The 24,250-nt window shown below is 46.1% G+C and overlaps 1 protein-coding gene and 1 pseudogene across 2 annotated transcripts; one reads left to right on the top strand and one right to left on the bottom strand.

Moving 5' to 3' along the window:
- Positions 1–6,848: 6,848 nt before the first annotated feature.
- Positions 6,849–19,169, bottom strand: ABHD4 (abhydrolase domain containing 4, N-acyl phospholipase B). Of its 2 annotated transcripts, none has more exons than XM_003420929.4 (7): positions 19,055–19,169; positions 14,876–14,964; positions 13,228–13,600; positions 12,911–13,065; positions 10,743–10,854; positions 7,928–8,114; positions 6,849–7,239 (listed from the first exon to the last, which is right to left on the bottom strand). In XM_003420929.4, exons 1-7 carry the CDS (start codon positions 19,114–19,116, stop codon positions 7,150–7,152), a joined length of 1,068 nt encoding a protein of 355 aa, XP_003420977.2. In that variant the 5' UTR covers positions 19,117–19,169; the 3' UTR covers positions 6,849–7,149. The 2 variants fall into 2 exon arrangements, with proteins under 2 accessions (XP_003420977.2, XP_010598800.1); XM_010600498.3 differs by lacking the exon at positions 19,055–19,169 and adding an exon at positions 18,942–19,042.
- A 987-nt stretch (positions 19,170–20,156) lies between these two features.
- Positions 20,157–20,295, top strand: LOC111748114 (U2 spliceosomal RNA; annotated as a pseudogene).
- Positions 20,296–24,250: the final 3,955 nt, after the last annotated feature.

Raw genomic sequence — 24,250 nt, 5'->3', positions numbered from 1 at the left:
TCCTTGGAAACCCTATGGGGCAGTTCTACTCTGTCCTATGGGGTTGCTATAAGTCAGAATTGACCTGATAGCAACGGGTTGTTTGGTTTTTCTGGTATGTATACATATACACACATATAAGTAGGAAGGAAGTCCCTAGGTGGCTGCCAAGAAAACCCTGTGGAGCCGTTCTACTCTGTAACACTTGGTGTCACCATGAGTCAGAAACAACTCAATGGCAGGTGAGCACAACATACACAGATAAAACATGGTCTGAAAGAATATGCCCCCAAATATTTAATGTGATTTTTTCTGGGCCGTGTAATTATGGATTTTTTTTTTAAGTCCTTCTTTTTTTCTAATTTTTCTGCAATGAAAATGTTCTGGTTATTGAACAAAAGGACAGATGTTCTCAGAACTGAACCAGCGCTCATATCAGGGTACAGTGGTGCCATCGAGTCCCTGACCTTTCCCACTGGGAATCAGGCCTAACATTGGCTTAGCTCTTTTGGCAGCCTCCTTGTTCTACTGCCTTAAACTGAGCTTCTAACTCACTAAAACCTCCAGATTGGTTTCATGTTTTCACAAGAACTGCCCTTGCTTTACTTGTTTCATTCATTTTTTAATGCGAGTAAGAGACGTAACATTCACCTCTGTCCATAGCTTGATCACTCCAGAAAACAACCTGTGTAACTGTTTTCTGATTGGTGACGTCTCTTCTTCCTCAGCAGGATCCTTTGAGATAAAACTCTTGGAACTTGGAACTTTCAGAACACCCTGTCTCTTCTGAACACTTTTAGATAATTTTCTTTGGAATCTGACTTCCTGAAATCTGTAACAATTACGTGTGACCATGTTAAGCACTGCTCTCTATAATTCTTATGAGCTCATGCTCCCAAGCTTTCTAACACTTGTGCTTTTTCAACAAATTGTTCTAGGTTGGTCAGTTTTGTAGTTCTCCTCAAAACTTTCTTCAGCATTCTAGTAAGTGAAATTGTCAGTACGACAAAAGTGAATTACTGTTCTGATGCTTGAAGGTCTCTGGCCCTTCTGTATCTTGCCTTGGGTGGGTTTTACAATCTGAATTAAGATAACATTGCTCGTGTTCTCCATTTAGTTTAGCACTTGCTCTATACTCTTATTGGGTTTTGTTTTCTTCTTTTTTTTTTTCTCCTTTTATCCCCATCCAAAAGCTTCTGCTTTCAGTTTTGTGAATTTCTTTTTGACATACATGCTGCTATTGAGAGTCCCTTCCATTTTAGACCTACTTCCTCTGAACGACGTTAGCTCTCCATGGTCATGCTCGGTCATGAGTTCCCCGTGATCTATTTATCTTCTTGGGCTAAAATTCAAGTCCCTCTAGTAGTCTTCTGTCGTGTCACACATCCCAGCCTTTAGGATTTTACTAAAATCGATTACAATTTCAGGGGGGAAAAATCCCTGAAATTGATACATTTGGCAACAAGAAATGCCATTCTTTCCTACCCCCAAACAAACTATCTTAGAATAGTTCAATCCTAAAAAAGTTAGGACAGACTGGTAGAATGGAAAAATATTAAAGAAGACACCACTGCTGTGACACGTGGTTTTGTAGTTTTATTTGGCAACTTTTCTCTTTCCTTGAAAATTTTAGACAGCACATCATGTGCAGTTTTTGTGTGATTGTTAGTTGCTATCCAGTCGGCGCTGACTCACGATGATCTTATGTATAACAGAAAGAAGACTTGCCTGGCCCTGTGCCATCTTCATGACCATTGGTATGTTTGAGTCCATTACTACACCTGCTGTGTAGTGGCTTCCAACCTAGGGGGCTGATCTCCCAGCACTACATCTCACAATATCCTGTTGTTATCCATGATGTTTTCATTGGCTAATTTTTGGCAGTAGATTGCCAGGCCTTTCTTCCTAGTCTTAGTCTGAAAGTTTCACTGAAATCTGTCCACCATAGGTGACTCTGCTAGTATTCAAAATACTGGTGGCATAGCTTCCAGCATCATAGCAACATGCAAGCTACCACAGTACGAAAAAATGACAGATAGGTGGTGGAGTTTTTCTGTTAATTATCACATAATTTATCAGAGGACCGTAAATCATGTTGTAAAATGTAAGCCTCCTCCGTAATCCTGTTTTCTAACACTACATATGTCATCATCTCTTCTGCCTTGTGCTCTTGTCTTTCCCAAAGTCAGGCTCTTCAAACACAGGAGAAGAAAATATCAACTGAGACTCCATGTCCTTCAGATTCCTCTCAGTCACCAGCGTGTCCCAGGTTTCTACTGGTTGTATACTTTGTTCTCAAATGTATCAACTGAAATATGGGACTGCTGAATTGTAACAGACTCAACACTAGGCCTCAGAACATGTTCCAGGAAGAAAGAAAGCATGTAACCATCAGCAAGGCCAAGTGTGCATAAGGCTCCTTCTAACCTTTAGCAGAGAGTCACTAGCCAAGGCAATGGGGTCTCGGTCTTCTAGGGTTGGGGTAAGGACTCTGTGCACCTCGTGGCACCAATGAATCCTCCTTAATATTCTCAGAATGCGTTATTGTCACAAATGTGTCAGTCCGGGATTGTCTTTCCTCCTCAACGCTAGCAAAGACTGATACCTGGTAAGAGGAGACAAAGGCTTTTCGAGCATAATGCTGATTTATGCTTTGAGAAAGTCAGTATACAAACAGGTGAAGAAATGGTGTGTGTCATGGATTGAATTGTGTCCCCAAAAGATGTGTGTCAATTTGGCTAGTCCATGATTCCCAGTATTGTGTGATTATCCACCATTTTGTCAGCTGATGTGATTTTCCTATGTGTTGTAAATCCTACCTCTACGATGTTAATGAGGTGGGATTAGCTGCGGTTATGTTAATGAGGAAGGACTCAATCTAAGAGATTAGGCTGTGTTTTAAGTCAATCTCTGTTGAGATATAAAAGAGAGAAGCCATCAGAGAGACAGGGGAACCTCATGCCACCAAGAAGCAGTGCAAAGAGCAGAGCGTGTCCTTTGGACCCAGGGTTCCTATGCAGAGGAGCTCCTAGACCAACGGGAAGATTGATGACAAGGACCTTCCCACAGAGCTGACACAGAGAGAAAGCCTTCTCCTAGAGCTGGCACCCTGATTCGGACTTCTAGCCTACTATACTGTGAGAGAATAAATTTCTCTTTCTTAAAGCCATCCACTTGTGGTATTTCTGTTATAGCAGCACTAGATAACTAAGACAGTGTGTACTGAGATGTTTTACCAGGATGGACTGGGACTGACCCTCAAAACCTCAAGTGCCTCACATCCCTAGGAGTAAGCCTAAAGGATATAGCCCAAATGACAGGATTGATCTCTGAAAGGAGAGTTAGGAAGACATCAACTCTCAAGCCTTCTTCAAAGATAAACCCTGCTCGTATACCCAAGGAGAGTTGCCTGTTGTACCCTGTACTTCACTCATTGTGGTAAATTATTATCTCCCACCAAATTGTCTGGATCCCTCAGTGCTTTTCATTTGTTCAGGGACAGAAAGGAGACTAATCCCGATTATCACTTTAATGCCAATGCCTAGCACAATGCCTTTCCCATGAGAATCAAACTTTTTATTGTCATTTCCTTCTGAAGACTGAGATGTTTCTGTAGTGAAAAATCTCCCTGCAAAGGGAATGCAACTAATTGTTAAAGTTATTTATCTATTAGTATTCATTCATTCAGTCAATAATTCATTATACATTTATGACTAATACGGAAACCAGATAAAGTGTTAATATTGTATAAGGTGTGCATACGGGGTGTGTAATTGAGAAAATATTCCAGTGCGCTTAATAAAAGAAACCTAAGAACAAAAAAGCAAACAAACAAACCTCAAGTGTCTTGCTTTGGACCAGAACCCTGTGGGAGGAGAGATGAGAGAAGAAGGTTAGAGAGAGAGGACCCTTCAGACTCCCATCCATGGAGGACTCTGTGAATTGAAAAATCACATGTTGAGAAAAGTAATGTTTTATACCTTTTGTTGGACATTGTGTTTGTTATCAACTAATAGCAGGATTGTTTTCTATCTGGTCATGAACTCTACCTGTGGTTGTGAGCTTACAGACTGGTATGTCAGAGTGGAGAGGGGAAATCATCAAGATTTCACCACCTTCTTGGCAGTGAATCTAGACTGCATATTTAGCACAAATATTTTGGTGTCTATTCCAGGGAGGAAGTTAAACGTAGCACGTTTCCTGCTAGCCACCTCCCAGATCTTAAGTTGAGTCACAGTCCTTTATGTCTATCTGTGGAATCTCTCCTTATAAATTGCCAGGCCTTTGAGGGGCCTACGTTTACAGCTGGAACTGTCTCCCTAAATCCTGAGAACCCACCAGGAATGGTGTTGAGTGGGTGGTATGTTCACTGTGATTTCCTAGTCCCAGCCCTGGGAATGTTAGGAATGCATGGTGTATGTGTGTGTGTGTGTGTTTGCTGGCATGCATGCATGTGGGCCTAGTACAATCGTAGCACTCTGAGTGAACTTCCTCGGCTGCTCCCAAGGAATGTGGTTGTGTCCTGTTGAATTTGGGAAGAACTAGATAAACATGCTGTCCAGCCTCCTGAAGAGAAGTCATTCTGGAGCAGGTGGAATGAACTTCCTGGGGCACAGGCCCTGCTTCTTCACACCGACCCCCTGGATCAAGTGTCAGAGACACAGGGTCCCTTAGACCAGTGCCTGCAGACAGGGAGCCTCAGAATCTCCCAAGGAACATGTTTAAAATGCAGATTTCATGGCCAGACTCCATACAGATATATTGAATCAAGCTCTGGGGAATACAGACCAGGAGTTTATATTAAAAGACACACACACGCACAAACAAAACACCAATGCCCCAGGTGGTTCTGTTATGCAAGCAGGTTTGGTAACAGCTGCTTCATTTGGCTCATTTTCCAATCAGTGTTGACATCAAGACTCCATCATGGGCTTTCACCAGATGTTCCTATTAAAAAACATCAATGCTTGGGTTTGCACCAAAGCCATGTGCAGGCTTGTTCTGCACAACTTTGGCTGACATCAGTCAAGACCCTTTGATTTTACCTCCTAAACATGTCTTGCATCTTTCTCCTTTTGTCTCCAAAGCCACTAGCCAAGTTCAGGCTACCAGCATCTCTTGCCTGGACCATTGCAGTAGCATCAACATTCTCCTTCAGGGACTCATCTCCCTGTAATCTGTACTCCACAGTGGCCAGAATGGTCTTTTCAAATCTCTAGTTTGATTCTGTCACACTCCCCATCCTACCCTGACCCTCGTATCAGTGATTTTTTTTTTTTCCATTGGTTTTAGGAAGAACACATTTTTCACACAGCCCACAGAGCCTGTATGAGCTGGTCTCTACTGGCCTCCCCAATCTCATTTCACAGCCACCCTCCCTCAGCAGGCCCTTGTGCTTGCTGTTCCCTCCACACGGATGCTCCTTTCTCCCCCTTCACCTGCCCTTCCTTGGGACTCAGTTCAGTCATCACTTCTGCAAGGAGACCTTCCTCACTGCTCATGAACAGTACTTTTTCAATTGCAAATTTATTTTGATGTGCACATGCTGCACTGACCTGAAGTCTGGGCTGGGTCTAGCGAGCAAACACTGCACTACTGGGAGAAAGAGTGGTGTGTACCCTGGTACTTCTCAGGGGCTCCCTTCTAACTGAGGCATCACAGGGGCTGTTGTGAATTCAGCACTATCCCCAGCACTCTTGCCAGAGCAATATTAAACATCATCATTACCAGCAGTTTTCACTCATTTCTTTATTAATATAGAAAAAGAGCCCAAGGCAGCTGGACCAGTAGTGTACAAAGCACCAGGACTTAACACTATACTGGTGAGAGGGCTGGTTTTACAAAAGTGAAGGAGCAGGCAGGAGCTGCCGTGGTTCTGGGGGCCAGGCCCATCCAAATGCCCAGAACCTCATAGCTGCACCTGGAACCAGCCCCAGGGAAAGGGCTGACAGGTAGGTTGGAGGTGGGAATAAGCTGGAAACCCTGGGGACAGATGCTGAGGTGGGGGTCAGGCAGTGGGAACCATCCTGTAGCTGATGAGGACAGGGGACTCTGCTGGTTCGAGGTTCTCCAGTGGACCCTGGGCAGGCCCCAAAGTGGGCCTCAGCTCTGGGGCAGGTAGAAAACTGCTGTAGATAATAGTAGGCAGGGGGAATCCAGACATAGCTGTAGGGTTGAAGGACCTTCCCCCTCTCTCCACCAGGGGCCACCCTTGCTCTATACTACATGTGGGGCTTCAGCCCAAGGCACAGATAAGAGGCCCAGGGGCCTCCCATTTTGGAGGAAGAAGGGGCAGGGAAGGAAGCACTTGAGTGTCCCTGGCTTAGGCAGCCAGAGCTGAGACACAGGGCATGACAACAGCACCCCTGCGCAATGGGGTTGCAATGTGGGAGCAGCGGTCGACTTGTCCTCTGCCAGTGACCAGTACCAGTTACACGGCAATGGTGTCTGCCTTGAAGCTTAGCAAATGGAATCTGCAATGAGCACTGGGTGTCAGCAGACTTGGGTTCTAGCCTTAGCTCTGCCACAGACTCGTATCTCACAGAGCCGTGTGACCATGGGACAGCCGTGTCCTGCCCTGGGCCTGTTTGCTTCTCTGTCACTGAGGGCTTTAGATCTGATCTCTCAAGTTATGGAAGGGACTCTGAAGGTCAAGGGAGCTCTAGGACTCACTCTTGGTAGTTTAGTGGAAACTGGTCCCAACCAGACCCTGGATGGAACTGGGACAGAACGGAGTTGAGTGGGTGATGTAGGATGATGTTCTTGTATGGAACCTATCCCCACAAACACTCCAGAGGTGGGAAATGCTCCTTCGCCCAGGGAAGAGAGGTGCCCTCCCTTTGGCAGAGGGAGGAAACAGCTTGGTGTGATCCCTTCAAAATCATCATCAGGCTAACACTTGGCATGGAGAGAATGCAGTGGCATTATGCAACCCTTTATGTTCTTTCTCAGGGTGGGGAGCTCAAGGCCTCTAGTGGCTTCTGCCTCCAGCCCTCAGCATGGGCTCAGGAGCGCTCTTTTTCACTGTGGTCCTGCCCTGGGGACAGGCTAAGACTCTGCCTTGCTGGCACATGTTAGTTGGTCAGGAAAAGGACAGAAGGGGTGAGTAAGCAGACAGGGAGGTGAGAGCAACTCTCTCTGGCTTTCTCCTCTTCCTCTAGGCAGAACAGCTCAATCAACTGAGTCGCAGATCTCTTCCACCACAGCGTTGAAGATGTGTGGCTGGTCAGCATAGACGTGGTGCGATGCACCCTCAATCTCCTGTGGAGAGAAGAACCACCAGGGTGCAGTGAACCTTTATTCCAGGGACTAGAAAGCTGTCCCATTATTTCTTTTCTCCTCAGACCCACTTGCCTGTCACCCATTAGCACTTATCACAAACAATGGTCCACGTTTCTCCCCTAATCTTGGCACTTTCCTGCTGGAGTCAATGAATCCCAATATCCCATTCTGCTTCTCCCATGGCCCACCTCTGTATCTCTCCTTCCATGTTAGCCCAACGCTGATGTGCTCAGCTCATCCAAAGGTCTGGTAGCAGCCAGCCCAATTAAGCGTGCCAAATGACGATGGAGTTGGGTAAGAAAGGTGGGAAGGCAGAAGTATGGTAGGAAGGCTTAGTGGCAACCTCTACTATTCCCAACTCGGATTCTGGATGGGAATTATGGGTGGCTGGAGTGATGTTTGTACCTGGCTACTGGACCTGCCTTTTAGCTGAACTGGGCTACACAGGTGGGAAGCCCCTAATTCTGATTTTACAAAGAGAACCAACCCTTTCAAGTCCATTGCCCTATCTCAATCTGCCCGTTCATCTTTTCCCCTGAGTCTTTGATCACTCTTTCTCTTCACTAATCCAAGGCTCATCTATACTGACAGTTAATAAAAATGCACTGAGACATTCAACTCACAGCATTTTCACCTCAACTCCCACTCCTTGAGTGGCTCAACGTACCATGTCCCGGACATAGGAATCTGGCCGCTGCATCTTTACTTTTTTGCCCGTGCTGGTATCTATCCAGGTGTTGGCCCCATAGATCATGGTGATGGGCACATCTTTTCGAATCAAGTGAATTCGCTCCAACATGGGGCGCCGGGCCCAGCCAAAGGACTCCATCATGGCTTTGAATGCTGTCTCACCACTGATAGAAGAAAAAACAGGGCTAAGGCGGCTAATAGAAGAAACCCCACAGCATCAGATGCCAACTTGTTGTCTCTTCAGAGGTTGGGGCAGTATCTTAGTCCTTGTTGTACTCCTCTAAAAGCCCAGCATTGGGCTTAATAAATACTGGTAAGATTAGGAGATGAAAAACAGAATCTTCAGAGGTCTCATATCACAGAAGAGTTAGGAGGGACACACTTGTGAAAAACCTCATGGCAGTGAGAACTGTCCAACAGTGGAATGGGTTATTTATCAACAAACAGTTATGTGTCATAACCTGGGCTGGGGGCTGGGGACAGATGAACCCTCCTGGTACTCACATTTTAGCTTATACTTCAGCGAGGTCAGTATTAAAGAACTAATTATATGACTATTTAACTTAAAATTTCTGAAGGACCGTGAAGGAGTGGTCAAGCTCTATGAGAACACAGTTCAGAGGATTTAGTCTGGCTGGGGAGTGGGTCAAGGGAAGCTACTCTGGAAGAAGGCATCTGAGGTAAACTCCAAGGAGCGAGTGCAATAGAACTCAGTAAAAAGGTCTTCCTGGAGAGATTCTGGAATTAAAAATTCAGTCTTATAAGGGCCCAGGGGCACCAGCAGTTTGCGCTAAGTGAGAAGCAACAAATACCAATTTAATCTACTTTATTCCTTTGGTAGAACCACCTGAGACCATATCACATGGGCTAGTGTGCAAGACTGGGACAGATGCCAGCTTTCTGGGCTAGTCTGTAGCTTTTGTGGAAGGCAGGGAATGTTTAAGTGCTGCCCCCTACCAGGCTCGGCCTGTTCACTGTAGTTACTTCCCTGGTCTCCTTCACACTCCTGGGATGAAGGTGAGCCTGACTTTTGCCCAGGGCACCAGAGATGGAGAGCTTTTCCTTAAGATATCACAGCATAGTGGAAAAACTACGGACTCTGGAGTCAGACAGACATGAATTCAAATCCTGGCTATGTTTTCTTAGCAAGTCATATAACCAGGATATGCCTTTATTTTCTTATCTACAAACTATAGACACTTATATATCCACTTTATAAGATCATTGTGTGAAAAATGGAAATATATATAAAGCCCCTAAGTTTAGGTGAAGCTAGTAGGTACCCCCCAAATATTTTTCCCTTGGCCAAATTTCCTGTTTTCCAAGGGAATGATAAAGAGTTTCTGCATACTTGTCAGGGTTACAACTCCTAAAAACTCAAAAATAAAAGAATAAGGGGTTATAAAATTGAGTGATGGTGTTTGGGAGCTAGGCGGCTGGTTATCACTGTATTACTGATGTCATCTTTGCTTCCTCCAGGGCATGAATGGGTTGCAAGATTATATACATATTGTGGCTTAGATTGGGAGGTTATGTGAACAGAACTAGGTCTGAGTCTGGATAAAGTTCTCAGGAAAGGACTAGGCTAGGCATGTGGGGCCTCCAGTGGGTATGAGATTGGCACTGGGCCCAGCAGGGGCTGAGAGAGGAGCTGAGAGCAGGAAGTTAGAGGGCTACCTGACTTGACTGTTGAGCTAAGGGTTTCTATTCAACTGCTTAACTGGGGCCGTCCAATTAGCTGAGCTCATGTAGAATGTTGGACAGACACTCACACGCTGTCCAAAAAAAAGCTGTCTGGGTTTGAGGCTAATGCTCAGACAGTACTGCTGGAATGCAAATCCCTACCTTCTTCGTGGCTATAGACTCACAATGAGAGACTTAGGTGGCCAGGAATGAAGTGGGGCAGTGCTGCTTGCTGCTCCCAGTGACCTTGGCTCCCCAGGTACCTCCTGGCAGCTTGGGGTGAAGTCTCCACATAGAAACGGTGCCACCCACGCAGACTCATGGTATCAGGCACTCACAGGATTAAGATTACCTCCCTGGCTCTGCCCTGGCTGCCACAGTTGCCATGACTCAGATCAGCACGCTGGTGTGGCCTGCTGTGTAAATAAGTAGTCATAGATATGAACTTCTCCAGATTCCGGTGACGCTTCAAAATCTGGAAGGCAGTTCTGTCCCAACAAAAAGTTATTTTCAAAGCACCCAAAATTAAATTTTAAAATGCATACTCTTTCATGCAGCAACTCTGTAGGAACGGGTTTTACCGACGTAGACACATAGACACGTGTGTGCAAAGGCATGTATGTGTGCGTGGATGTTCTCGGAACCATGTCATGTGACAGATTGGAAATACCAAGGCAACTTGGGGAACTGCAGGCCTGGGGCAGAAGACAACTTTTTCTTTTATAACCTTTTTGACAGTTTATTATTATTTTTTGTCCTTTTTAAAAATACCACATTCATATTACTTTTTCAATTAAAAAAAAAAAAGAAGAGGAAAAGAAAATAAAAAAGATCTTTCTTTAATGTTTCCAGACTCTTGCCCATCAGGCTAACCACCTGTCTCTAGGGAAGAGTTTTCCTCCAGAGATGGGCACAGTGGTTAATTATCTATTAACTTCTACATCCATTGTGCCTCTCCTGGGGGGAACTCTTTGGAAATGATTAAGCCTGCTGCCTGTGTTCCCCTGAGTCAGGGCTTTGCGGAAGAAGAATGGTCTTGGGATAGTTCTGAGTTTCCCAGCAGCTAGAGTTTTGGCTCCAAACCTGTCCACCCCGGGACCTGTCCTTACCTGGGATTCTGTGCATTGCAGTGGTAGATATATTCTGATATGGTATCATCTTCAAAAAAGTCGGCAAACTTGCGCTTGAAGTCCGGCCGGAATCGCTGAACCAGGCCAGGCCCTGTGAAGGGGATAGAAAAACATGGAATGGCCGGCTTCGCGGTGGCAAAACCAGACCCTCCTGCTTGTAGATGGTTTTAACAACTTAAATTGAACATTCTTCCTCCTAAGGCTGGTTTGTTTCCTTTTTACATTTAACATTAAAGTGGCAGAAGGAGCGAGGGTCTATTGGGAAGCTCCAGGTGACTACAAATGATGGAATTAGTGGTTACCAAAGAATTTAGAGGCAGTTAACATCATGGAGGAACCAGATTATTTTCGGCTCAATGAAGTCTCAGGATCTTTTCCTCCAAGAATCACAAGTCTCCCAAGAGTCTATGGTTCAGATGCTTTTCTTTTACAGTCTGAACTATGTTCTCTTTCTTCCCGAGACACCTGTGGCCTTTTACTCTTCTGAAAGTAGCAGATGAAACTAGACTACCTCCCAAGAGTCCTCTCATTTTCAGGCCCATAATGGAATACAAGTGAAGAGGGAGCTTAACAACACTGCCATCTTGGACTCAGGGCACTGTTTTACAGCAATCTGTCCCTTTCACCTTTCCTTATGGTAAATACACAAGTAATAGGGCACCCAAAATGGACTGTAAAAACTGGGCCAAATAGTTAACTTCTCATCTCTCTTCTCTCTGTTGGTAAGAAAAGGAAAGGGAGGCGAGAAGACACCCAGGAGGTACAGCAAAGATCTCAAGGGCCCTGGCCGCCTTCCTCCTCCCCCTCTTGGCACAGTCCTCCATGGCTGCCAGCCAACTGCCACGACTATAATAGCTCTGATGCCCATGCACGAACCTGGCCAAATGCAAGGGCAGAAAAGGGGAGAGTAGCTAGAATACAGCGTGTCCCTGGGAAACGATTACAGAGTGCTGGATTCCACAGTGCTGGGAACTCTGAGAAGGTAGCCCTCTGCCCATTTATTCTCCTTCTTTGGTACCTGGTCTCTTGCTCTTCTTTCTTTCACCCCAAACTCCTAAACTCCTACCTTCTACCCACATGCTAATTTTTCTCTTTTACCCAGTACCATTCTGTTTCTCTTGAAGCGCCTAGAGAGACAACTCTTAATTTAGCCACTAGCAATGAACTCCTAACAATAACATGGCTAGTGAATGTTACTATATATACATACGCTATCAATAAAAGATAGAGGTCACCCACCTTTTTCGTATAGGTAATATACTTTTTATTCAGAAGGGAAGGGTGCAGCCAATGAGGTCAGAAGGCCAGGAACTACAGATAATACTCACTTTGGCTGCCTTCTCAATGCCCTCCCCATCTCCTTCCCTCTCTCACCCACAGAATTAGCTGATGGCTACTGCTAACCAAGAGGTTGGAGGTTTGAGCCTGCCAAGAGGCACCATGGAAGAAAGACCTGGCAATCTACTTCTGAAAAATCAGGGTTTTTTTTTTTTGAAGGGGGTCATACGACCCCATGTGTGTCAGAGTACAACTATGGGGCACAGTTCTACTTTGACACACATGGGGTTGCATGAGCTGGAATCGACTCCACAGCAATTGGTGACTAGTACCTAAGTGCTAGGTGATACAGAGCAGATGAATACGTGATGCTGCCTGGAGCAGGATATGGTCAGAGGGGCTTGTCTGCTGCTATGGGTGGTGTTGGAGGCTCTAGTTCTGACCCTTCCTGTTAGAGCTGCTGGGTGAGCTGTGGAGATGAGACCCAGTGGTGGTCACCAGGGCTGGATCAGCAACTCTCTGGCATAAGAACTTTTACATGTAGCATATCAACTCAGGAGAGGAAGAGTCAGCCCATGGCCCTTCCTCTCTCTGGAAGCCTAGCCAAGAAATGGGGTAGTTTTTCTGCTCCATCTGTCCCTTGCATAGGAAAGCTTTTTCCATGCAGATGAAAAAAAAAAAAAAAGAATCTTCTGAAACCTCAGACAAAAAGATTTGGTCCAGATTAACAGCTTTAGATAACAATGCTACTAAGTCCCTAGGTCCATCCCCACATTCCAGGGATGGTGGAATCCAGAAGCAGTGGGGCTTCTAGAATAGGATAGCTCTAGTTTAAGGAAATAGAGTTTCTTCTTCTGCAGGCTACTCACCCCAGGGCCCAGCTACTCGAAGAACAGCCAATGGATTGGAACGCCCTAGGACAGAGGCCACGGCCTTGAGCCAGGTTGGGGGTGCCCGGATCTCACTGGGGTCACTCGGTCTCAGGGGAAAGCCCCATGGGTCCACCAGGATGAGGTGTTTAACTCTACATTAATGGCAGAATAAAGGAAAAGACAAGTTGTATTAGCTTGGAGGTAGCATAACCCTTAATGACTTGGGAAGGAGAGGACTACTAGAAACTAATACTGGAAAGTTTTCAGGAAGGCAAGGAGTGAGATCGTGAGGGAGAGGGACAGCTCTTCCTTACCTCTCAGGGTACTTGATAGAGTAAGAAGTGGCCAGGAATCCTCCTAGGCTGTGTCCCAGGAGGATCATGTTGGGGATCCCCATGGTCTCCCGCCACGTCTCTATTGAGGTCACAAACTCGTCCTCGGCTCCCTCTGGGTCCCTTGGGAATGTTGGCCTTGAGCTTCGCCCAAAGCCAAGCAGATCGAAGGTGTGCAGCGTGCGCCGGGCACTCAGTGAATCCATGTTGAGGATCCAGAGGCCCACGCCACCCCCGAATCCGTGTACCATCACCAGGGGGGTGCGGTCCTTTAGCTCAGGGCTTACAGTCACTGTCCAGATCTTGTTCTGGTTTGGGAGGGACACATATCGGGCCAGGAACTTGTTCTGGAGACCTGGGGGGGAGAATCCCAGGGCAAATCAGTTAAGACTGCTTCCTGACAGTATCATCATTTTGCCTGGACTACCACTCTTCAGAGTTCTCTTTCCATTCCCAAACCTTTCCTAACCTTCCTCACCCCTTTCCTTCCACAACCTTCTGAACACATATCCTAAAGAGTTCAACTCCAAGCTGAATTTGTAGGCTATCTACTCTGTTCATAATAAGAAGGGCCATTTACTCTGCAGGTAATAAGAAGGTCTGGTTCCTGTTGGGCCAGGATGACAATGACACCACTAACCCCACAGAACCCATCATTCTGTATGCTTGGGGTTTGACAGATGGATAGAACTGTGCTCTTGAGGGTGTCTGGGAAAGTAGCTTCTGACTGGAGCCCACTTAGGTAGAGGGGCTGATGGTGTGGACTGAACTATGGGCTTATTCTTATTAGACACTGAAGTGGGGCAGGAGGCCAAATCAAAACCCAGGAACTGGTGGCTGTGGGAGTGCAGGGCAATGCTTACTCTGCTGGCTCTGATAGCACTCACATGGCTGAGTGACAGAGGTCACAGGTACAGTAGCCTGGATCACAGAAAGAGGCTTGAGAGCTATATGGCTGCTCTGCTGCTGAACCTACTCAGGTCCATAAGAGAGAGGGTAGCCATGGCTGGGGCAGTAGGAGTGGAGTGGGGAAGAGCATCTAGGGAAATATTGGGAAATGTGATCCAAGAGTCTTGTTTGAGCCCATGGCTGATGCTGCTCATGAGATGACCTGCTCCAATATAACACTGCCCACGTAAGCTGGTCTGTGGGAATCTCAAACTACTGTGATGACCAATTAAGTGGTGGGGCATGGAACGCAGGGATAGAGAATGCAGGATTGGTGGTCCTTAGGTAGGAAGGTGGTAAATCTAAGGAGTCCTTGTGTGTACGGAAGAAGAGAGAGAGTGAGAAGGAGGAAGAGAGGAATAGGAGAGAAGGAAGGAGGGAGGGAAAGAATGTGTATGCTTGTGTGTGTTGTCTATTAAAAGTCAGTATAGTGTTGGAGGTGAAAGTTGAGGCTGGGGCAGGAACTACCATGATGGCTAGGGAGGGAGAACCTGAGGAAGCATTATCATAGAATATGGCTTCCTCTGTATGAATGCCTTCTCTCAAATCACTGCCATCCCTTCCTCCCACCCCAAGTACTGTTAATCAGGAATCAGCTGCTGAGTGTGCCAGGCTTTGGGCAGATGCTATAACCTTCTTGGGCCTCCTGATCGAGGTGGGACAAGTTGTTCATTCTACTTACACTGGAGGATCCTGGCTTCCACATTCTTCAGCTGTGACATAGACGTGGGGCGCCAAGCGGGCAGCCAGCTACTCAGCCAGCCTTGAGGCCTGGGACAGGGAGACACAGGTATACACACGGGCAACATTGGAGGAAACATTGATGCTCTCAGCCTTGCTGACAGTTGCAAAAGCTTTCTCAAGGTGGAGGGTGTTTCTTAGCCTCACCAGGGCAGTCAGCAATTCCCTAGCTGCCTGATAGACTGTTACTCTCTCTGATAAATGGCTCTATACGACAACAGGCCCCTTGTTTCAACAGATACTCAGAACATCGTGTACACAACACTTTACAATTTACAAATCTCTTTCACATTTACTATCTCGGTTGAGCTTCACAACCCCCTTTGTTAATGGTTATCATATTTTATATTCTGGGAGATTAAAAAGAAAGAAAAAAGCTACTGACACTTTGGTTATCCTTTGCCATCCTTAGGACTGACTGTTCTTTTAGGGCAGGACAGAAAAATTCCTATGCCATCTGCCCTTCTGGCAGGGCCCTAGGGCTTGAGTGCTCCCATTTCCAAGCCCCTAGAAGTGCAGAGCAGAGTGCCAGTGACCAATCGGGCACACAGGTAATCTTTTCAACCGTGAACAAGGAGATGGGGTAGGCAGGGAGTAGGAGGCGGGAGACCTGGGTTCGAGTCCCGCTATGGCTCAGTTGCCTTTGGCCTTGTTTTCCAGACTGCTAAATGAGTAGAAAGCTCACGTATATCTTCACTTCCCATGGGAGGTAGGAAAACAAGTAAGATAGCCCACTCTGCTTTCTCCTTCATACCCACTGCAGGGTATAGGTGAAAAGCACCAGTTTTGGACTAAAAAACACCTGGACCTGAATCACAGAACTATCATTTATGAGCAGAATTGCTTTGGTCTGTTAAATAACCTCTCTGAGGGTGTAGATAAGTAAGAGACCTTGAAAGGTGCCTGGCACAAATTAGATGCTCATCTGTAAAATGAAGAGGCTGGACTGGATGACTTCTAAGGACCTATCCTAATTGAAAACTCTGTGCTTCAAATGATGCATCAGCATGCCCCACGCGTGCCATGAAAGTTTGGTAATGGTTCCCCTCGCTCCTCCACAGAATGTCCCTGCCTTGACTATGCCAGTGTTCACAGGCCCCTACTACAGCCTGCTCAGAATACTTCAGTAACCACACAACAGCTACAGAACCCAGTCCCAACTCTTTAAAGGCCAACTTCAACACGCCTCTCCAACCTTTCGTTATTCTTCTCCATTCCCAGAGTGGATTCAAATTCAACGATCATATTCCTGTCTCCGCTCCTTTGCAGAACTAGCTCCTAAACCAAACCTGTTGCCATTGAGTAGATCCCGACTCATAGTGACCCCATAGGACAGAGTAGAACCACCCCACAGGGTTTCCAAGGCTGTAATCTTTATGCAAGCGAACTGCTAAATCTTTCTCCTGCAGAGCAGCTGGTGGGTTTGAACTGCCAACCCTTTGGTTAGCAGCTGAGTGCTTAACCACTGCACCACCAGGGCTCCTTACCTAGGTTCCACTACCTAGGATACCCTTGCCCTTCCACTTTTAACTACCCTTCAGAGCCCAGCTCAAGCGCTGAGGCCTCACCCACGCTCCAGCTTAGTGATTTCATCCTCTTTGAACTCCTGGAATATTCGTCTGTACCACACACGTAGTATGTACTCCAGGCTACATTGCATTGTTGAGTATCTGGGGTAGTATAAGGCTCAGCAGAGGTTAGGAACCAGGATCTAAGCCAGACAGCCAGAGTTCTAATCTTGGCACTGCCACTTACCAGCAATTTGACTTTGGGTACAGTATTTGGCTTTTTTGTCAGAGCTTCCTCATCTTTAAAAGGGAGGAAGTAATAGTATCTACCTCACAGGATTGTTTTAAGGATTAAATGAGCTAATTCATCTAAAGCACATAGAATAATGCCTACCACAAGATAGACTCTCAATAAAAAAAACATTTCCCCCCCGGATAAATCATAAGCTCTGTCTACATTCTCAAGGTTTTGCAAGTTGCAACTCTCAGTGAATGTCCGAAGTTTGAAATACTGAGGCTGCAGCTGAAAAGTAGTATATCAATAGCATTAGCCAGATGAGAGTTAGTCTCAAGCAAGCTAGTCCTGGGGAGACTCAGAACCCTTTGAATACTCTACTGGAATTTCTTATTGGCTTGGAGCATGGGACCAAGTCCATAGAATTTTTGTCAGTATAAAAAAAAAAAAAAGGAAGAGTTAAGGAGCCCTGGTGGTGCAGTGGTTAGACACTTGTCTGCAAACCAAAAAATTGGCAGTTCGAATCCACCAGCCACTCTGCGGGAGAAAGATGTGGCAGTTCGCTTCCTTAAAGATTTACGGCCATGGAAGCCCTATGGGGCAGTTCTACTCTGTCCTATAGGGTTGCTATGAGTTGGAATCGACTCGATGGCAATGGTTTGTTTTTGAAGAAAAAGATAATTTTTTTCTCCACATCATATAGCCAGTTGAAGAGGTAAACTTTCTCTCCACATCATATAACTGGTGACAAGTCAGACCACAACATGTGGACCCCACATTGTCCTGTATATACCCAAAGCAGAACTCAGGAGAAACGCTGCCCCGTGGGACAGCACAATGAGCTGCTTAGCAGAGATTCTTCAGGGAACTTTTCCTTGCCTCTCATCTTCACTAAAAATATTCCACATAAATGTGGAATGGTGCCTGGCATGCTGTATCTGCTCAGTATTGTTGGGGAGGTGAGGGCTGTAGTAGGAAATTGAATTGAGGAACAGAGAAGCCACTTAGCTGTGAATTTAGCCTGGCCAGGTGGTCTCGAGACTCTCTCTAGAGTTCTCTCATTGTGGGTTTGGGGTGAAGCAGATGGGCTCTGTGCTGGGTGAGAAGGCTGTTCTAGGCCTCTGTGATCTTGGGCAAGTCTCCTAACTTCTATGGGCACCAGCTTCTTCATTTGTAAAAAAGAGCTGAACTACTGCATCTCTTTCTGCTTTAACATCCTGTATATTCCTGTGTCGTTTTAGGCATTGAAAAGTTCCTCTTGGAAAAGTCATCTTCGAAAGCAGCTCTCTCCTGGACAGCTCCTTCAAGCCCATCCAAAAACCAAACCCATTGCCATTCAGTGCATTCTGACTCATGGTGATCCTACAGAGAAGGGTAGAACTCCCCCATAGGGTCTCCAAGGCTGAAATCTTTACAGAAGCTGACTGCTACATCATTCTCTGGTATAGCTGCCCGTGGGTTTGAACTGCCCACCTTTCGGTTAGCAGCCCAGTACTTTAACCACTGCGCCACCAGGGCTCCTTCTTCAAGTCCAGGAAGCTACTTATTATTGCCACGAAGTTAATTATCTTTACAGGCTGCCAGTTCTGACGCTCTAAAAGGGAGCCCACAGGGTCTGGGAAAGGCCCTGTCCCCGTGAAACCAAGGGTTGTCTGGGAGCTGAGTCATTCTTCTCAAAGCAACTTTTCCCTGCTTCTATCGGACTGCGAACTGCCTGCCAGTCACACCACCTACAGGTGGCAACCCAAACTTGATGCCATTGAAACAGTAGTAAGAATCCTAAAATAGCTCTAATTTTGAAGCCACTGCATTAGAAACACTGTTAGGACTAAAGCCATTATTAACTAGAATCACAAGCGGCGAAGTGTCTCGGTGGACGAGAGCTGGAGAAACTAGCGCACCCTCAGTCCAGTCCCAGCAGGGGAGACCTCTCCCCTCCTCCAACGCCTTCTCCTTGCCGGGCTACGGGAGGCTCTGCCCACTGTCCTGGTGGGGGAAGCAGACACAAGCACACCTGGCTGCCACCCCCACACAGGCATCCCACAGACTTGCTGCTCGGGATCGCAGACATCACTATCGAGTCTAATCCTTGAGTACAGCGACTAGAGGAGAACGAGAAGCAAGCGTGAGGACTACGGTGCAAGGTCAGAAGCTCAGAGCTGCAGGCAAGTTTATCTGCCCTCGTTCCCCAGGCTCTACCGCCGCCGCCTGTGGGCAAAAGCAAAGCATGCAAACGCAAACCCCAGCTGTCCCCGGAAGCCGACCTGAAAAGGGAAAGGCGGGAAGGTGTCTAAAACTGTTCCTCAGCCAAAGACAGTCCCAGGATCACGGCCCAGAGAGAGAGAGAGAAAAAGAGAAAGAGACAGGATTAACTCACTGCTGCTCGAGATCATCAGCCATAGTAAACAAGCCCTGCCGGGTCGAGCCGAGCCAGCCCATCCCTCCGCCTGACGCCAGCACCAGCTGACTCAGAAAAGTATCGGATAACAAAGTGGGGCGTGGCCACGCCGCCGCCGGCCCGGGAGGCGGGGCCGCCAGAACGCAGAGCCGGGTCCTGAACGTGCCGGGGCAGAGGGGCAGGGGGTGAGGGGCTGGAATGCCAAACTGCAGAGATTGGGTCGAGCTGAGTGGAAGCCGTTCTCGCTGTTTTCGATTACTGACGTGTGCAGGCAGAGATGTCTCTGTGGGCCTCAAAACTAGGACAGTGATCCCGGTCACACATTCAGGGGAGAAAGAGGGAGACAGGTAGTACTAAAACAACTGAGTCCCTCACAGGAGGCCCATCAGCCCTCAATCCTTTAGAGATTAAAAAGTGACAGAACTACCCCTGCACACTTGTACACGGTCTTTAGGCTTTCCTTCCCTTGCTGTCTAAATTCTCCCTGGGTGTGCTTTCCAATCAGATGTTTGTGGGACCAACAGCACCAGCGGATGAATGCTCCTACAAAAGGCCTGAGGACTTGTACCCCAAGTAGGCGGCCACATTTAGCAAATTAAAGCACAGAATGCCTGGTTAAATTCGACGTTCAGATAAACAACGAATCATTTTCTTAATTATGACCCATGCAATACTTTGGGACATAACTGGGCATCCTGTATTTTATCTGGCAGTCCTAACCCTAAGGGCAGTTATCTGCTGTTAAATAAAATGAAAATTGAGTTGCATGGTTGACAAAATGGCATTGGTGGTCAAGTGGGCAGTTGAGTGCACAACACCCCTAAGACTTGTCTATACAGGCTTGTCTTAAAGCCAAGCTTTCCTATAAACACGTCACTCTTCCTGACCAATGAGATCCTGACAGCGCCCTCCTTGACCAATGAGATCCTGACAGCGTTTCAGTAGTAAATTGTATAAGCCAACCAGAAATAATCTTTTTTTGCTTCTGCATTTTGTCTTAAGCCAATAGCTGTTTATACCTGGGAAGTACTTTCCACGTTGGTTTGGTGCTCTCTGATTCCTGACTCTTCTCCCCGAATAAACCTCATCTAATAGATAAATCTATCCAAGGACAATATATTAAATGGATTTTTGGATTTGGGAGATGGAATAGGAGCTTGCTCTGTCCACTCCACGCATCTACCTGGTATTGCAGTCCCTCCAGGAACCAAACACCCTCGGAGAAAACTGGCAGGGTAGTGGTTAAGAGCTATCTATGTCTGCTAACCAAAAGGTCAGCAGTTCAAATACACCAGGCCCTCCTTGGAAACCCTATGGGGCAGCTCTACCCTGTCCTATAGGGTCACTATGAGTTGGAATCGACTCCACGGCAATGTGTTTGGTTATTTAAAATAGATAAGCCTTACTATTATTGACTCGGTTTCTTTTGACACTGCCAAGACAGGCATTTCTCTGCTCTGGGATGTCTGGGTCAACCTCAGTTCACCCTCAGTTTGAAGGATCCCCCACCCAAGGAATGGGGGGGAGGGGTACTGGAAGGATTAACCTACGAGGCTGGGTCTACTTTAGGTAGCTGGAATGGAGTTTGAGGTATGGAGGGTCGGGTGGGTTGAGTACACCTTAAGCTTGTCGGTATAGAGGCTAAATCTAGAGGCTGACTTCAGAATTCACTTGAACGGGACCTCACATCCTGGAGATGTCATATTTCAGGCCATAGCCATGGTCAGGTTAAAACCAGAATGGGCAGGGATCACAACAGAGGTACCGAACAGAGCGGGAGAAAAATGTAGCGCAAAACTCAAATTCACGAAAAAGACCAGACTTATTGGTCTGACAGAGACTGGAAGAACCCCTGAGACTATGCTCCCGAAGACACCCTTCTAGCTCAGAACTGAAGCCACTCCCAAAGTTCACCTTTCAGCCAAAGATTAGAAACCCTTGCTGTTGAGTTGGTTCTGACTCATGGCGCCCCTACAGGACAGAACAGAACTGCCCCATGGACCTTCCAAGGAGCGCTTGGTGGATTCAAACTCCCAACCTTATAGGTTAGCAGACGTAGCTCTTAACCACTACGCCACCAGGGTTTCCAGCCAAAGATTAGACAAGCCTATAAAACAATAACACACTTAAAGAATGTACTTCTTAGATCAATCAAGTGTATGAGTCCAAATGAGCAACACTTGCCCCAAAGCAAAGACAAGAAGGCAGGAAGGGACAGGAAAACTGGACTAATGGAAACAGGGTGGAAGGGGGAAGAGTGCCGACACACTGTGGGGATTGTAATCAATGTCACGAAACAATTCGTGTATAAATTTTTGAATGAGAAACTAATATGCTCTGTAAACTTTCACCTAAAGCACACACACAAACACACAAAGGACTGGGTGGTGGTTGGGTAGGGAGAATGTTGGTGCGGAAGGGTTTGCCAAGGAATTTTTTATCCTTCCTGCAGGACCCAGGAGATTCAGAGATTTCCTCTTTCTTTTAACACAGTGTTAAGCTGATCTGATTATCATTATAAGGGCTTAAAGTTTAAGAGAACTGGCATTTGGAGAGCTTAGGGGTCTGGGAATTTGCAAGATGTGGGACAAAGTACTACAAATAGTAGAGGACCTGTCTCATTCTTTCAACAAAGCACAGTAATCCTAAAATTCAGTATGCGTAAGAATCATCTGGTTGTTGTTAGTTGCAGTTGATTCTGACTCATACCGACCCCGTGTGTGCAGAGTAGAACTGCTCCATAGGGTTTTCCAAGGCTATGACCTTTTGGAAGCAGATCGTCAGGGCTGTCTTCCAAGGCGCCTCTGGGTGGGTTCAAACTGCCAATCTTTCAGCTAATAGTTGGGCATGTAACCATTTGTGCCACCTCCAGAATCATCCGGAGGCTTGGTAAAAACTCAGAACTACAACCCCTGCCTCTGAGATTCTAATACGGCTGGTTTAGGTTGATGACAGAAAACGGCATTTTTAGAAAGCACTTCACTGGTAAATTAGAAGTATGGATTCTGGGGTCAGAGGTCTGGGTTAAGGTCAATCTTGGCTTTGCCACTTATCCACTCAACCCCTCAGGCAAGTTATTTATCACCTCTTAATTTCTTCCTGGAGCCCTTGGTATGCAGCGGTTAAGAGTTATGGCTGGTAACCAAAAGGTCAGCAGTTCAAATCCACCAGCTGCTCCTTGGAAACCCTATGGGGCAGTTCAACTTTGTCCTATAGGGTCGACTCCAAGACAACGAGTTTGTTTGTTTGAATTTCTTCCTCAGGGGCCCTGGTGGTGCAGCGGTTAAGTATTTGGCCGCTAACTGAAAGGTCAGCAGTTCAAACCCACTACCCACTCTGACGGAGAAAGATGTAGCAGTTTGCTTCCATAAAGATTTACAGCGTTGGAAATACTATGTGGCAATTCTACTTTGTCCTATGGGGCCAGTATGAGTCAGAGTTGACTCAGTGACAATGGGTTTGGTTTTTGCTTTATAATTTCTTCCTCTATCTTTTTGTGTATTGTGACTTGTGAGGGTTAACCAAGATAATTTAAATAAACATTTAGTACATTTATTTATGCAAAAAATGTTACTTAGTGCTGTTGTTATCATTCTCATCAATATACTTATTCAAAATCACTGAGAATACAATTATTAAGTACTTAGGCAAAGTCACTAAGAGTACAATCATCAAAAGGAAAAATACCAAAAAACCAAAACCACTGCTGTCACGTCGATTCTGACTCATAGCAACCTTACAGGACAGAGTAGAACTGCCCGATAGAGTTCCCAAGGAGCGCCTGGAGGATTTGAACTGCCGACCTCTTGGTTAGCAGCCATAGCACTTAACCACTATGCCACCAGGGTTTCCAAGGGAAAAACGACCTGCTGTAATTGTAAACATACCGTAGACTTTCTATCTGTTGCTATCCTAGGCTGTTTTTCCCTTTGTGGAGCCGGCAACTTTGTATTCAGAGCTCTGCTCAAGCTCAATGTCTTCTGAAGTCTCTCCTGACCAGTGTCTGAAAGAGACCCCCAGTCACTCTAACAGTTTTTATTTTCTTTTCTTCGTAACAATTATCACTATCTGAAACTATCTTGCACATTTGCTCACTTATTTATTATCAGTTTTCCTTCACTAGAGAGTAAGTTTCATGAGATGAGGAACCAAAAGTAGAGAACGAGATAAATGTTCTCTGTTTCGCTCCCACCACCTAGAATAGGGTGTGGCACAGAATAGGTGCTCAATATTTATCAGGTAAATTAATGGATGAAAAGTCTAGTGAAGAGACAGATATGTAAACCAAACCTGTTTTTTTTAATGGTATTTATGGATGGAGACTAATATTGTCAAGACCTCTTTACTGCGCCTGTTAAGTCATCATTAAATATTCCAGAAGTAGGTGGAGCTGAAAAACTGAAAGCTCAGGCCTGGGAGGGAAAGATTGTTCTTTGGTTTCAAAAGGGCATCATTGCTCTTTGAACGAACTATGAACATGGCGTGACCCTTAGACTACGGAACTGAGTGGAAGAACTCTAATATGGTAGCCATGGAGATGTACTGTACTGCTTCAGTTATTAAGAGCTTGGCTGCTAACCAAAAGGTCGGCAGTTCTAATCCACCAGGCACTCCTTGGAAACCCTATTGGGCAGTTCTACTCTATTCTATGAAGTCGCTATGAGCTGGAGTTGACTTGATGGCAATGGATTTCTTTTTTTTTATGATAGTCACTAGCATGGTCCAATATGATAGTCACTAGCCACGTTTCTATTTAGATTTAATTACTAGAAATTAAATAAAAATTCCTCAGTCATGCTAGCCACATTCCAAGTGCTAAAGAGCCACATGTGGCTAGTGGCCACCACACAGGACACAGTGCAGGGATATTTCCAACGCTGCAGACAATTCTACTGGACAGTGTTGCTCAAGCACTGATGATATCAGGCCCACATTGTAGGAGGTGTCCTGTCCTTGTGAAGGACAATATGGTAGATTCTCTCTTGGTGCCAGGGACGGGGCAAGACACCACTGTGGGGGTCTCTTTATGAGACTGCCAAGGAGCTAGGAAGGAAGGAAGGAAATCAGACAAAGGAGCCTGCAAAGTCATTTCACTCCTTCAGGAACTGAAATGACAGGTGTTAAGATGAAGGGATATGGATTCATTGAAGATACTTGCTACTTTGTTAGGACTTC

This window comes from Loxodonta africana, chromosome 10 (assembly GCF_030014295.1).
Source record: "Loxodonta africana isolate mLoxAfr1 chromosome 10, mLoxAfr1.hap2, whole genome shotgun sequence".
NCBI lineage: Eukaryota > Metazoa > Chordata > Mammalia > Proboscidea > Elephantidae > Loxodonta > Loxodonta africana.
The sequence above is the reverse complement of the archived record's forward strand: the minus strand, read 5'-3'. Positions and strand labels throughout refer to the sequence as shown.

What these genes read in the sequence shown, in the direction of transcription:
- ABHD4 (XM_003420929.4), bottom strand. Translation starts at nt 19,116, where the DNA reads ATGGGCTGGCTCGGCTCGACCCGGCAGGGCTTGTTTACTATGGCTGAT. An exon ending in GCTGATGATCTCGAGCAGCA is followed by an intron (nt 14,965 to 19,054) that starts GTGAGTTAATCC and finishes TCCCTGTCCCAG; the next exon opens with GCCTCAAGGCTGGCTGAGTA. An exon ending in ATTCCTATGTCCGGGACATG is followed by an intron (nt 7,240 to 7,927) that starts GTACGTTGAGCC and finishes TTCTCTCCACAG; the next exon opens with GAGATTGAGGGTGCATCGCA.